The 15,792-nt window shown below is 39.2% G+C and overlaps 1 protein-coding gene across 1 annotated transcript; it reads left to right on the top strand.

The window, feature by feature from the left end:
- The first annotated feature begins 201 nt into the window (after positions 1–201).
- LOC117324961 lies at positions 202–15,607 on the top strand. The gene is made up of 13 exons (XM_033880806.1): positions 202–333; positions 1,560–1,782; positions 2,483–2,565; positions 4,794–4,904; positions 5,455–5,664; positions 6,377–6,492; positions 7,047–7,167; positions 7,384–7,609; positions 10,597–10,796; positions 11,231–11,476; positions 12,014–12,120; positions 13,459–13,597; positions 13,754–15,607. Exons 1-13 carry the CDS (start codon positions 267–269, stop codon positions 13,897–13,899), a joined length of 1,995 nt encoding a protein of 664 aa, XP_033736697.1. The 5' UTR covers positions 202–266; the 3' UTR covers positions 13,900–15,607.
- Positions 15,608–15,792: the final 185 nt, after the last annotated feature.

Here is a 15,792-nt window from a genome sequence, read left to right as displayed (position 1 = left end):
AGGCAGAGACATATATACATATATATCTGTATATATGTCTCTGATTAAGGGTATTGTATTTTTCATACAAATTATGATGGATATATTGTAAATCAGAGTGTTACATTGTTCATAAACAGTTTTATAGTTGGTCGTTTTCTCTCTTTTTTCAATTTCGAGTTCCGCCGTGAGAAAACAATTATTTCCACTTAAACATGTTTGCCCCCACGGAGCCTCTTTTACCTGCGGTACACACCTGAGAACGCCATTTTGAATTAGACGAAAACATGGCGCCCAGTATGCAGGGTCTAGCCCTGATTTGTTTAAACTTGATGCTTGTATGGCGATCTGCAGGTAAGTGCGAGTTTTACATCCATCTAATCTATATTTTATAGGTATATCTTAAACACAGGGATCTAATCCAACGACATTATAACACCTGTTATTTAGATACCCGTAAACATTACGCGGTTACTCATCATACTTCCGGAAACACAGGCTTTGGAACACTTATATTGAACAAATTAAATCATTTGATCAAGTATAATGGTAAATCTTAATAAAATGCGATTTTGACTGCTTGCATATTCTACATAAGCTATAGCTGCAGCTGCGTATATATATCGGACATTATCCACCAGATATGTTGGTTCCCATACTGATCATCGAAACAACTTAAACAAGGCCGAATTCTTGTGGAATATGTATACAAAGTTACTTTTGGAATGACGTTTTTGACTCGACTTTTGATGAATTGAATTGTATGTCAAGCATTACCTCAGAATAGCTGGAGTGATTGGGGAGTCGGCATCAATTTAGGCAAATACATTGTACATAAACTTTGCCTACTATATAATGTATCGATATCACTATAAAATTGTTATATTAGCCATATACACATACTGAATAGACTTGTGGACTATATTTTATCCCCCCGACCCCAAAAAAATCATAAAGATTGCTTTGAATATGGAAACTAAAAGTGGTACTCTTGAGATTGCAAAAATGTATTGGTAATACTGTTTATTATAGTCCTTATATATGTATTGGTAATACCGTTTATTATAGTCCTATGTATTGGTAATACCGTTTATTATAGTCCTATGTATTGGTAATACCGTTTATTATAGTCCTATGTATTGGTAATACCGTTTATTATAGTCCTATGCTACGGACAAAGGTATGGGCCATATTATATTTAAAATGCTGTGTAAATTAAGGATGCATAATGAAACACATGGAAATAAAGAATCTGAATCTGAAATTCAGTTTTCATGAGAAATTATTGACATATGTTATAATTAATTGATATACATAATGTAGGCCGTTCACCTGTAAAAACAATTCAGGTCATAGGTAATGAGTATCGGACGCTCTAGTAACGGGTCAGTTTTCTGCTTGAAATCGGTACAAAATAGGGGTGTTAGGTAACAATTACATGCCTGGCGGATCAAGTGAATTTGGTTGTGTAAGCGTGGCGGTACCCAGCTGAGGGTGGCGGGCCGCCACGTTAAAACAGGCAATGGTGATCACTGTCATTTATCAGATATAATAAAGGTTTTATTTTATTTTTTCCCCAGTTTCACAAGTTCCTAACCAGCCGTGTGTAATACCGGAGGAGTACCATGGTGACTGGTATACACGCGAGGCTGGTGTGGACACACAGACTATCGTCAATGCTGAGAAATGGGAGATACAGGGTAGCAATGCCAAGACACTCCAGTGCACAGACTTGCATATTCATCCGTTCACTGGATTAACTAAACAGGACGGACGTAACTCTACCATGCTCATGAAGGAAACGTAATTTCAGATACTTTTTTTTCTGTGTTTTTCCTGTTTCTAAATAAAAAAAAATTTAAGTGGATCCTGACGTTTTTGTTAAAGAAAACAAAATATTTTAACCAGGAATGTTTAGTTTGGGTAAATTGATTAAAATGCCATTGCTCATAATTGTCACATTAAGATAGAAAAAAATATATATCTGCCAATATTTATCACTTGTAGATACTTTTAATTCCTATGCCAATGTCATCTTGAGTTGTACTTCAAATCACGTTTATTTTTTTGTATTGTTTACTCAAGTATCCCTGAGCAGCAATCTTATCTTATGTTTTAATTTTTTTTTTTAATTAAGTTAGAAATCATTATTTTCCATTTTTTTCCCTTAGCTGGGGAAAAAAATAGCATGGACTAGCAATTCTGAGATGTTGAGATGCCTTTATTAATATTATTAATTTATTAAAATATTATGTTCACCAAATAGGAAGGATCTAGCTGTAATGAATACTGTTGTGGATGGCCAAGAAAATATCTATCAATTGAACTGATAGAAGTGTTTATTCTCCTATTCTTTAATAGATGGTTGTATCTGTGACTAAACTTTGTGTTTTATTTGTTTACTTTCACAAAAAGTTGATCAGATGATCATATCAAAAAAGTTTATCTATTAAGATGGTAGCACAGTTCCTCCTAATTCGTATGTTCTTTGTTTTCCCCCCAGGAATGTGGCCCCAGGTACCACTGTGTGTTTCTTCTGTGTTGATGTACTGTGGAGAACCCCAAACATTCTACAATACAGAAAAGGTAAGTCCCAGTCCTAACACTGAACCCTACTTTAGCTATAAGTCCCAGTCCTAACACTGAACCCTACTTTAGCTATAAGTCCCAGTCCTAACACTGAACCCTACTTTAGCTATAAGTCCCAGTCCTAACACTGAACCCTACTTTAGCTATAAGTCCCAGTCCTAACACTGCACCCCACTTTAGGTATACGTCCCAGTCCTAACACTGCACCCCACTTTAGGTATACGTCCCAGTCCTAACACTGCACCCCACTTTAGGTATACGTCCCAGTCCTAACACTGCACCCCACTTTAGGTATACGTCCCAGTCCTAACACTGCACCCCACTTTAGGTATACGTCCCAGTCCTAACACTGCACCCCACTTTAGGTATAAGTCCCAGTCCTAACACTGCACCCTTCTGTAGCTATAAGTCCCAGTCCTAACACTGCACCCCACTTTAGGTATAAGTCCCAGTCCTAACACTGCACCCTTCTGTAGCTATAAGTCCCCAGTCCTAACACTGCACCCTTCTTTAGCTATAAATCCCAGTCCTAACACTGCACCCTTCTTTAGGTATAAGTTCCAGTCCTAACACTGCTCCCTACTTTAGCTATAAGTCCCAGTCCTAACACTGCACCCTTCTTTAGGTATAAGTTCCAGTCCTAACACTGCTCCCTACTTTAGCTATAAGTCCCAGTCCAAACACTGCACCCTTCTTTAGCTATAAGTTCCAGTCCTAACACTGCTCCCTACTTTAGCTATAAGTCCCGGTCCTAACACTGCACCCTTCTTTAGGTATAAGTTCCAGTCCTAACACTGCTCCCTACTTTAGCTATAAGTCCCAGTCCAAACACTGAACCCTACTTTAGCTATAAGTCCCAGTCCTAACACTGCACCCTTCTTTAGCTATAAGTCCCAGTCCTAACACTGCACCCTTCTTTAGGTATAAGTCCCAGTTCTAACACTGCACCCTTCTTTAGGTATAAGTCCCAGTTCTAACACTGCACCCTTCTTTAGGTATAAGTCCCGGTCCTAACACTGCACCCCACTTTAGGTATAAGTCCCAGTCCTAACACTGCACCCTTCTTTAGGTATAAGTCCCAGTCCTAACACTGCACCCTTCTTTAGCTATAAGTCCCAGTCCTAACACTGCACCCTTCTTTAGCTATAAGTCCCAGTCCTAACACTGCACCCTTCTTTAGCTATAAGTCCCAGTCCTAACACTGCACCCTTCTTTAGCTATAAGTCCCAGTCCTAACACTGCTCCCTTCTTTAGCTATAAGTCCCAGTCCTAACACTGCACCCTTCTTTAGCTATAAGTCCCAGTCCTAACACTGCACCCTTCTTTAGGTATAAGTCCCAGTCCTAACACTGCACCCCACTTTAGGTATAAGTCCCAGTCCTAACACTGCACCCTACTTTAGCTATAAGTCCCAGTCTTAACACTGCACCCTTCTTTAGCTATAAGTCCCCAGTCCTAACACTGCTCCCTTCTTTAGCTATAAGTCCCCAGTCCTAACACTGCACCCTTCTTTAGCTATAAGTCCCCAGTCCTAACACTGCACCCTTCTTTAGCTATAAGTCCCCAGTCCTAACACTGCACCCTTCTTAAGCTATAAGTCCCCAGTCCTAACACGGCTCCCATCTTTATCTATGAGTCCCCAGTCCTAACACTGCTCCCTTCTCAAGTAATAAGACCATATATTATTGAATTTATCCTCAAATAAGCCCTCTCTGGTCCCTTAGTGTAAAAGTTTAGTATTAAAGATTGGGAGGGTTATTTGTGGACTTCTTTTAGATTGGTTGGGGGCTTATTTTTGAACAACGACTTGTTTGCAGATATAACATGTATCTGGGGTTTCCATTTCATGATTACTTTTTATTTTCTTTCCTTGTAAAACTAAAGTGTGTGTTTGCAATGTTATCCACTGGCGCCAAAACAGAAAAGTAATGATAATGACCTACATAATTATATTGTGTTTTTTATCTCTGTCTGTCAATCCCCAGAGATTATCTTAAAGTATTGTCATCTTTAACAAAGAGTTGCTCTTCTATCCATACCGTAAATACTCTAAATCAATGTGTTAGTATCGCCCACCATGTTGATCTGATAAATCTTTTCGTTAAAGTCTTTTTGATTTCGTTGTAATGTTACAAGTCAGTAATACCATGTTTCATTTTATTTCATTTTGATACATTGATCAAATTTTCATGCCATATCTTACAAATGATATTTTATTTTCTCAGAGGACTGTGTAAGGTCAGGCTCTGGGTTTGACATCAGTTTGAACACATCATGTAAAGGAATGAAAGCAGACTATGGTCTTCCCACTACCGACGACGCCATAACCATGTTCCGTAAGTACAATTCCAGACTAGGGTGTTAATGAAGCTATATTAATAATGGCACCATTATCAGGCCATAAAGCTCTGTAACAATAAAGATTTAGAGATGAAGTTCTACATACCATGGATAATGCAGAGCATCCAGTAGACCCTTGAGAGTATGTTTGTGACTCCCTAAAATTAGACCTGACTCTTGGGATGTCTACTTCTCACTAGACTATGTTAGACCCTGGCATCAGATTTCTGAGAAACAGTGATTTGATTTTCTGAAATTTCTAAAAATCAAGAGTCAACTGGATACCCTTTGATGCCACTGTGTTCTGCAATTAAGAACTTCAACTCTTCAATTTCACAAAAGAGAAAACAAGCAGTAGGTTGGAGGGGGATTAGGGATGGTGAAGTATCAGTACTAGCACTCACTTGTCTTTGTTGATTATAACTATAACAATTGTCCCGAAACTGACGTAGATGTTACAGAATGTTTTGAAGCCATGAGGTGCATGTAAAGTCAGGTGTCAGTGAAAATGTATAATCCGTTGTTTCAATATTTAAAATCATGTAGGTCTTGCTCCGAAGAAGGTGAACTGCATCTCGACATTTGAGGGCGTGTACCGGTTTTCATATGAAGTAGACGTTGGTGGTGGTGGTATCTGTGACAATCCTCTCAGTAAGATAGAAGCTTGTCAAGATCCTGGATCAGCTTATGTTGACAACGAAGTCTTCATGATGACGTATGCAAAGTGTCCGGATGTCTCGACCTCCAGGAATGAACGTAAGTTCCTACATATAAATCATTCAATTCATATATAGAACAACAAATGTCATATCTTGTTTTATGTTTTTTTCATTTAAACATATTAGATGCTATTTCGCTCCATTAAGTAATTAAGGTGTTACAAGGCAGGGATAGTAACAAACTGTTCACTCAAAGCCAGGTCTGTCCAGCGTCAAATTGTCTATTTAAACAACTTCTTATTATTAACCAAGATCCCAAAGTCATGATATTTGGCTGATATGTCTCTTGATATGAAACCTGTCAAAGTTTGTGAAAAGTAATGACCTTGATCAGTATTCAAGGTTGCAGGAGTCAAATTTGTTAAAAACATTTAAACAACTTCTCACAATGCAAAAGGCCTATAGAATCATGATATTTGGCTTGTAGGTTGACAGATAACAAAAAATTTGCGAGCATAAATGTCTTTGATCCATATTCAAGGTCATAGAGGTTGTTTATTTGGCTGGTAGGTTTATTCAAGGTTACTGGAGTTAAATTTGTTAAATTATTGAAAGAAATCAAATTAAGTGAAAGGCCTACAATCAAGTTCTTTTGATTAAATGAAAGACAGAGTTATCAAAGATGTGAAGAACAGGTGAGTAATGCAGGCCCATTGGGCCTGTTGTTTAAAATTTTTAATGCAGTTATTACAGTTAAAAGAAGATTTGTTTGAAAAAAATTGTTGTAAGTTGATTTTTTGGGTTTTCAGAAACTCGTTATCAATGTATGGGTACCTGGTTTGCCAGAAGAAGTGGACGAGGTTACACATATGCTGCTATTGCTGATACTGTAGAGAAAGATACGAGAGAGAAGTTTAAGTGTCTCGTAAGTTTGATGTCCGCCATACCAAAATCAGTGTCTGTGGTCCCATACCATCCCTCGTATATGTGTTCTCTGTTAAATAAAATATTAACTTCTTAATTTAACTGTTTACCTGCTGTTTATGTAATTATCGCATCCAAAAATTATTATATGAAAGAAGTTTTAAAATTTAAAATGCAAGGTTTGTAATCTTTAACTACGGAATAAAAAATGGTGAATGTATCAATTGATTGAACTCCTCTGTTTAGAGCCTGATTCATTATCCTATTGTTAGATATCCAAATCAACTTGTCAACTGTAAGTTTTAACAGTACAATGTTGATTCCAGTACGATGTTGATTCCAGTACGATGTTGATTCCAGTATGATGTTGATTCCAATACGATATTGATTCCAGTACAATGTTGATTCCAATACAATGTTGATTCCAGTACAATGTTGATTCCAGTATGATGTTGATACCAGTACGATGTTGATTATGTCTCTTAGATTTTCCTTTCCAAATCATATGTCATCATGTAGCTATAGCTTTGTAAGTTTAAATTTGTCTGTGAACAGATGACATTGAAGAATCAGAAAGATGCTAACAACCAGATCCGTTGGGTGATGTCCAGGTTTCCCGACTGTTCTAAACTGAACAGCATCTACAATGGCCCAACAAAGTTTGTCCTCACCAGAAGTAAGTTACCAAAACAGTCAAATGTACACTTATGTGTAATGTAGGAACTTCGAAAAAAAAAAATTTAATACGTTATCATATGAAATAGATAACATTCTGAAGATAATTTTGCTCACAATTGATATTATCCAGCACTATGTATTCAGCTCTAATAAAAATCCACTCAGAGCTCTCATTTTGTTAACCCAAATTTATATTTCTTGTTTTCATCCCCAGTTCCGCCAGTATCTGACTACATGACACCAAAATGTAACCTGCCTCGGAACATCACAGGGACCTGGTTTACACAGGGCTCGGCATACCGGTCCAATGTCAAGATCAACGAGACTCACATTACATTCTTCACCGCCATCAATGAGTTTGAATACCAAGAAGTTTTCTATTCATGCCAGCAAACACTTGGTACTCGCTTCCTCATGACGAAAGTCACTGTAGGCAAATGGTAAGTTCCTCTCCCTCGACTTTCCCTTGTGAGTTCCTCTCCCTCGACTTACTTTCCATGGTGAGTTCCTCCCCTCGACTTTCCATGGTGAGTTCCTCTCCCTCGACTTTCCATGGTGAGTTCCTCTCCCTCGACTTTCCGTGGTGAGTTCCTCTCCCTCGACTTTCCGTGGTGATTTCCTCTCCCTCGACTTTCCGTGGTGAGTTCCTCTCCCTCGACTTTCCGTGGTGATTTCCTCTCCCTCGACTTTCCGTGGTGATTTCCTCTCCCTCGACTTTCCGTGGTGAGTTCCTCTCCCTCGACTTTCCGTGGTGAGTTCCTCTCCCTCGACTTTCCGTGGTGATTTCCTCTCCCTCGACTTTCTGTGGTGAGTTCCTCTCTCTCGACTTTCCGTGGTGAGTTCCTCCCCTCGACTTTCCATGGTGAGTTCCTCTCCCTCGACTTTCCATGGTGAGTTCCTCTCCCTCGACTTTCCGTGGTGAGTTCCTCTCCCTCGACTTTCCGTGGTGAGTTCCTCTCCCTCGACTTTCCGTGGTGAGTTCCTCTCCCTCGACTTTCCTTGGTGAGTTTTTCCTCTCCCTCGACTTTCCGTGGTGAGTTCCTCCCCTCGACTTTCCATGGTGAGTTCCTCTCCCTCGACTTTCCATGGTGAGTTCCTCTCCCCCGACTTTCCGTGGTGAGTTCCTCTCCCTCGACTTTCCGTGGTGAGTTCCTCTCCCTCGACTTTCCATGGTGAGTTCCTCCCCTCGACTTTCCATGGTGAGTTCCTCTCCCTCGACTTTCCGTGGTGATTTCCTCTCCCTCGACTTTCCGTGGTGATTTCCTCTCCCTCGACTTTCCGTGGTGAGTTCCTCTCCCTCGACTTTCCGTGGTGATTTCCTCTCCCTCGACTTTCCGTGGTGATTTCCTCTCCCTCGACTTTCCGTGGTGAGTTCCTCTCCCTCAACTTTCCGTGGTGAGTTCCTCTCCCTCGACTTTCCGTGGTGATTTCCTCTCCCTCGACTTTCCATGGTGAGTTCCCCTCCCTTGATTTTCCATGGTGAGTTCCTCTCCCTCGACTTTCCATGGTGAGTTCCTCTCCCTCGACTTTCAATGTTGAGATCCTCTCCCTCGACTTTCCATGGTGAGTTCCTCTCCCTCGACTTTCCATGGTAATTTCCTCTCCCTCGACTTTCCATGGTGAGTTCTTCTCCCTCGACTTTCCCTGGTGAGTTTCTCTCCCTCGACTTTCTGTGGTGAGTTTCTCTCCCTCGACTTTCCATGATGAGATCCTCTCCCTTGACTTTCCATGGTGAGTTCCTCTCCCTCGACTTTCCATGGTGAGTTCCTCTCCCTCGACTTTCCTTGGTGAGTTCCTCTCCCTCGACTTTCCATGGCGAGTTCCTCTCCCTCGACTTTCCGTGGTGAGTTCCTCTCCCTCGACTTTCCGTGGTGAGTTCCTCTCCCTCGACTTTCCGTGGTGAGTTCCTCTCCCTCGACTTTCCGTGGTGATTTCCTCTCCCTCGACTTTCCGTGGTGAGTTCCTCTCCCTCGACTTTCCGTGGTGATTTCCTCTCCCTCGACTTTCCATGGTGAGTTCCTCTCCCTCGACTTTCCGTGGTGAGTTCCTCTCCCTCGACTTTCCATGGTGAGTTCCTCTCCCTCGACTTTCCGTGTTGATTTCCTCTCCCTCGACTTTCGTGGTGAGTTCCTCTCCCTCGACTTTCCGTGGTGAGTTCCTCTCCCTCGACTTTCCGTGGTGAGTTCCTCTCTCTCGACTTTCCATGGTGAGTTCCTCCCCTCGACTTTCCATGGTGAGTTCCTTTCTCTCGACTTTCCATGGTGAGTTCCTCTCCCTCGACTTTCCATGGTGAGTTCCTCTCCCTCGACTTTCCGTGGTGAGTTCCCCTCCCTCGACTTTCCGTGGTGAGTTCCCCTCCCTCGACTTTCCATGGTGAGTTCCCCTCCCTTGATTTTCCATGGTGAGTTCCTCTCCCTCGACTTTCCATGGTGAGTTCCTCTCCCTCGACTTTCAATGTTGAGATCCTCTCCCTCGACTTTCCATGGTGAGTTCCTCTCCCTCGACTTTCCATGGTAATTTCCTCTCCCTCGACTTTCCATGGTGAGTTCCTCTCCCTCGACTTTCCATGGTGATTTCCTCTCCTTCGACTTTCCATGGTGAGTTCCTCCCCTCGACTTTCCATGGTAAGTTCCTCTCCCTTGACTTTCCCTGGTGAGTTCCTCTCCCTCGACTTTCCATGGTGAGTTCCTCTCCCTCGACTTTCCCTGGTGAGTTCCTCTTCCTCAACTTTCCGTGGTGAGTTCCTCTCCCTCGACTTTCCATGATGAGATCCTCTCCCTTGACTTTCCATGGTGAGTTCCTCTCCCTCGACTTTCCGTGGTGAGTTCCTCTCCCTCAACTTTCCGTGGTGAGTTCCTCTCCCTCGACTTTCCATGATGAGATCCTCTCCCTTGACTTTCCGTGGTGAGATCCTCTCCCTTGACTTTCCATGGTGAGTTCCTCTCCCTCGACTTTCCATGATGAGATCCTCTCCCTTGACTTTCCGTGGTGAGATCCTCTCCCTTGACTTTCCATGGTGAGTTCCTCTCCCTCGACTTTCCATGGTGATTTCCCTTCCCTCGACTTTCCATGGTGAGTTCCTCTCCCTCGACTTTCCATGGTGAGTTCCTCTCCCTCGACTTTCCATGGTGATTTCCTCTCCCTCGACTTTCTTGGAAAATTTTCTTTATGTATTTTCTGTCATTTGAGCAGAATAAACCATGAAAGAAAAGACCTCTAACTGAGGAGAAGTAGATTAATAATTAGCAATTTATATTGTAGGTCTGGAGATTGTTAAGATGTGTATTCTCCCCCATTCCCATAGTATGAAAGTCTAAAGGTACTCAAATTACACCTCAGATTTTGTCCCTTTCAGAGAAATAAGTCTTCACATTATAAAAATCTGTAAAATTGATGTGGTTATTTACGTGTGATATTTTTGTTCCAGTGAGAAGGACTTTGTGTGTTTTGACCTGATGCCAAGACATCACAGCATTGTGAGGTACAGAGTTGGTAAACCAAACCGACTAACTGAGGATGAGAAAGCTGACCCAAACTACCTCACCAAGAAGTTCCGTGAAGCCTGTAGTTGGATGTCCTTCACATTCAACCGTGATGATACCGACTGGAAATATAATGTCCTAATATGTATGTCTGCTATTGAACTGAATTCTAAACTCAATTTACCAAGTTTTGATCAAAGATATTTAGTGATTGACCCCTTATTGGTAAATATATCAAAATTCAACAACTCTTTCTTAAATTTGGAGTTTTTGTTCATCACATATAATGTCAGTGTATTTCAAATACATTGTATTACGATTTTGTGTTTTCAATTAAAGTTGTCATTTTAACCAGTTGAATTCATCAATCAATTTTATTCTGTTTTGCATCATAATATTTCTCTTTGAAACTTTAGAAAACAATGCTTTAATAAATCTAAGAGTAGCCATTTTTCTAATTAAATAAGTGTTGGAAAGTTCTAAATTCATTTACTTCCATTATATGTTAAAATGTGTCGTAATAGATTAATCCTTTCATTATTTATTAACCACTACATAATATAACGACTTTGATTTCAGTGGACCCTCCTTCCCCCGTTCCCTGCCCAGTTGCTGGTAGATACCAGTTTGAACAGATGGCATCTCGTGAAGAAGAGAAATACTCCACACGTATCCGTGGTGTAACAGACAAGCCTCGTGTCCAAGTTGACTGTCGAATTATTGTGTCAGAAATGAAGTCATGCTCCAACGACATGACCAAGATCGAGGTGGATGCTGAATACTGTGAGACTGTCGACTATCGAGGCAGACCTATCGGAGAGTACGGTAAGCTATCTATCGTCTGTATCTATCAGGGCAGACCTATCGGAGAGTACGGTAAGCTATCTATCGTCTGTATCTATCAGGGCAGACCTATCGGAGAGTACGGTAAGCTATATATTGTATGTATCTATCGAGGCAGACCTATCGCAGAGTACGGTAAGGTATCTATCATCTGTATCTATCGAGGCAGACCTATCGGAGAGTACGGTAAGCTGTCGACTATATATCTCTGTATCTTATTTAATTATATGTTTGTATGTTTATGAAATGATAGAGAAAATCCCACATTTAATGAAAACAAATCAGAGGCTGTCCAGTAGTTATTGGTGTATTTTACAGGACTGAGGTCTTAATCTCTTCAAATGGAAGTTAACATTCAGACTAAAACATATTTCACTCAAAACTCCTACCTTGAATATGGCTTGTTTATGTCTTTCCTTCTGATATATATTTCAAATATCTCTAAATTTTTAAACAATCGCCAAACAAGTTGCTCATCAAGACCTCAATACAATGTCATGGTAAATAACTTTGTTACAGACGTGTCGGATCACATCCTGATGTGTGTGGGATTCTGGATGGAAGATTACAGATCTTACCTCATTACGTGGGACGAGGAGGACGCTATCTCGGCCTTCAGGTGTTGGGTAAGTGTTCTCACCTTTATTCTTTTCTAGGTTCTTAACAGCAAAAATCAATTTACCAACAAAATATTTTCAAGTACAGTCAAACCTCGATGATTCGAACTTCGATGATTCGAATTTCTCGCTGTATCGAACTTTTTGCTTGGTCCCGAATTTTCTCACTATATAACACTACTAACGAAACTATGTATGATTCGAATTTTTATAAATCGAAGTTTTCGATGTATCGAACTTTTTTCATGACCCGTTAGCTATGATATTATAGGTAATTGACATCTCATGATTCGAACAAAAAATTTACCTGTACTGACCACTGGACAGGTGTTTGTCGTGACCCCTGCGGCAAGATTTCACACCTCTCCCCCAAATGCCCTGACTGACAATAGGGATAACGATAGCGTGTGTTGTCACTCCCGGTCATGGGGTTTATTAATAATCAGACCAAATTGATAGATAAAAAGTGTATTTAGAAGCCATGACATTTAATCACTCCGGTAAAACATTTCGGTAGTCGTCTCTGATAATCTCCGCCGCCATTGAAATCAGCGGTCGGTGAGTAAATTTTACGGAACTGTAAAACAACCGGACCAATTTTAAACACAAACAATTAGCGATGGCTTCACTCATATTCAAAGTGTCACGTTTCAAACTTATACATAAATATCCAAGTAAATCGATTATTTGTCATTCAATCATGCATTCTCCAACCGATCGGCATTCCGTATTTTATATGCACATAACGTAAACGCACGTGTCTTTAGCAGAAAAGCCTAACGACTTACGTAAGTGTGCATTGTACTTCTTTTGTTTTATCTGTTAACGCGATATAAGTGTTTTGTAACCGATACATATTTTGTTTACTTAATAAAATGCTTAGGTATAATTAATGAAAAGAATTTTTATTTTGTTGTGTTTGAGGTATAAATTAACTAAACTTTTCGATGTGAGCCTGACAGGCGACGATTAACACGAAGACACTGAGGACATGTAACGTTAACAGATATGGTCATTATCAAGAAAACATTGATCTATTGTCAACCATGAATAATTCGAAGTCCCGCTGTATCGAAGTTTTTCTGTTAGTCCCTTGAACTTCGAAACATCGAAGTTTGACTGTACTTAATATAACATGATGTAGTAGAAAAGTGTAACATCTGATATTTTGAAAATCTTTTAATGTACTTAAAATAAAACAGTTAGGTTATTAATTGAAATATTTAAGGTTGGAATCTGACAAGCTAGTATGCATGAACAGAAGCCACTAATTAACTTTAGCATCATCAAAATTCACCCTCGATGAAATTGTATTAGTTTTCATATTGTTATAAATGCCACTTTTAGGTGTATGAGCGGACGAGTTGGACTGGTGTGATGATGTCTCGATCTCAAAATGCCAGGTGTCCAAGGACACAGCGTGCTCAAGATTACTTGATGCCTGGAACTGGTCTCTCTCTCCGCATGACAGAATCAGAAAGGCTGTGTAAGTATATCTTGTCCATAGTCTGGCCTACAGGCCATATATATTTTGATGATTTAAAGGAAATTTAAGGTATAATTTATACAAATTGGGTAGTTTTTTTTAGACTTTTTGAATTGAATGGCTTTCAGATGTGAACTAATTTTTTTTTTCCAACAGTTGATGACTGTCCACAAAGATTTGACCCTGGTATCAACCCCTACAAAAAACCCACAACAATCTACGTTCTCAGCAAGTCTTCGGCAGTCTCTCCATCCACATTCTTCCTCATCTTGACTGCTTGCCTCCTGTTCTTCATTCACTAAATCATTTGTTATTGTCGGACCCTTTTCATGCATACATTTCCAGAAGCAGACTGCTACTAACTTAAATTCAGAATTTAAGATATGTGATTGTGCAGAGGAGTGTTTTAAATATGAAATACCAAATCAAATATGGTAAGATTTCTGACAATAGGTCAGGGTGAGGAAAGTTTGGACACTTTACTATATTCTTCAAACATTATTTTCATCCACCGATAATGGCAAAGTCACTTAAGCATTTAATTGACCTTGACGTTAGGTTGACCTTGACAATGATGGCACCATATAACTATGGTATGTGATTTTCATTACCGTTCTGAACTGATGTTTTATGTTAACAACACTCGAACAGATGTTAAAAGTCTATATTTTGAATATTTAGCTATTTTTCCATACACACATGCTACATTGGGTTTTTACTGATATGTTAAAAGTCTATATTTTGAATATTTAGCTATTTTTCCATACACACATGCTACATTGGGTTTTTACTGAACCTCATACACCAAAACATATCAATACCCTAGCTCGGTATTTACATGAAGATCTTAGTGAACATGATACACTTATAAAAGGGGGATTTAGGGGAGACTAACTTTCATTCCAGGTATCCTTTCTGATAATGTTGACTTTTTTTATTATTTCTATAATTGTAATCTCATTTTTATTGCATATTTTATCAGGAATATATTCAAATTAGTCAGGGAAAGATCATTGTATGTATTTGTACACATGGGGTAGTATATCAGACAGTTAACTTGTAGCAGTGCTAGTTGAGCTGTTTACAAAGATAGGTTTATCATTGTACATTATATTTACCACAAAAGGTAATTTCAGTGATGAAGACATAGATACATTCCCTCTCATCGTAATGTGATATATTTGGAATGAATTCACATATTATTTGTATAGACATTTGTATGCCTATTTTTAGAAGATTTTTACTTGTCATAATTACAATGTATTATAAAATGCAGGATGACGCAATATAGATTGTCAAGATTACATGAATGTTGTGGTTGATGAAAAGTTTAAAAGTGAATGAAAAAATAATGAAAGAGCATTAGAAATGTGTGAATGTGAGTGTGCATGTGTTCTTATAATTGTGCTTTGTGAATAAACAATGTAATTATGTAAATAATCATAGTCAATTATAATTAATTAATTAGGTGTACAGAGGGAATGTTAAACATATCAGAGATGTACATATTCTGTAGGGAGAGATGTAACTTCATGTTCCATTGATTGACAGATGTACATATTCTGTAGGGAGAGATGTAACTTCATGTTCCATTGATTGACAGATGTACATATTCTGTAGGGAGAGATGTAACTTCATGTTCCATTGATTGACAGATGTACATATTCTGTAGGGAGAGATGTAACTTCATGTTCCATTGATTGACAGATGTACATATTCTGTAGGGAGAGATGTAACTTCATGTTCCATTGATTGACAGTTAAGGTAACTACATGATTATTTTATATTTGTTATTTAAAGGAAGGTTAATTAGATAAAGTTTGATACAGCACACTATCAATTTGGTACAGCTTTGATTGAGTATTTAAGTGGGGAGAAGTGAGATAAAAAATTGTCTATAAAATAAAGTTATATAATTTGAATTTAACTAGGCAGAGGAGAACAAAAAAAATTTACAGAGAACTGAAGGTACTGATTACTGAGTTGTGTTTATTTTACATTCTGATTTGGAGAAACTGTTCTTGTTCAGGTGAGAAAATCAAAACCGTTCCCGAGATATTTATGGTATTAAGTAAACACATGACACATTCCCTGTAAATACGATATTTGTGATAATGAATCCCTGTACATAATCTTAGTGCCATCTTGTACATAGTTTTATCATTCCTCATTTCATATGTTTATATCCATCCTTG

This window comes from Pecten maximus, chromosome 4 (assembly GCF_902652985.1).
Source record: "Pecten maximus chromosome 4, xPecMax1.1, whole genome shotgun sequence".
NCBI classification, from domain to species: domain Eukaryota; kingdom Metazoa; phylum Mollusca; class Bivalvia; order Pectinida; family Pectinidae; genus Pecten; species Pecten maximus.
This window is presented reverse-complemented; position numbering and strand designations above follow the sequence as displayed.

Bases quoted from the DNA above. Each gene is read 5' to 3' on its own strand.
- LOC117324961 (XM_033880806.1), top strand. From the start codon at position 267: ATGGCGCCCAGTATGCAGGGTCTAGCCCTGATTTGTTTAAACTTGATG. The intron at 7,610-10,596 runs GTAAGTTCCTCT...TTTTTGTTCCAG, and splicing joins AAAGTCACTGTAGGCAAATG to TGAGAAGGACTTTGTGTGTT. The intron at 13,598-13,753 runs GTAAGTATATCT...TTTTTCCAACAG, and splicing joins GACAGAATCAGAAAGGCTGT to TTGATGACTGTCCACAAAGA.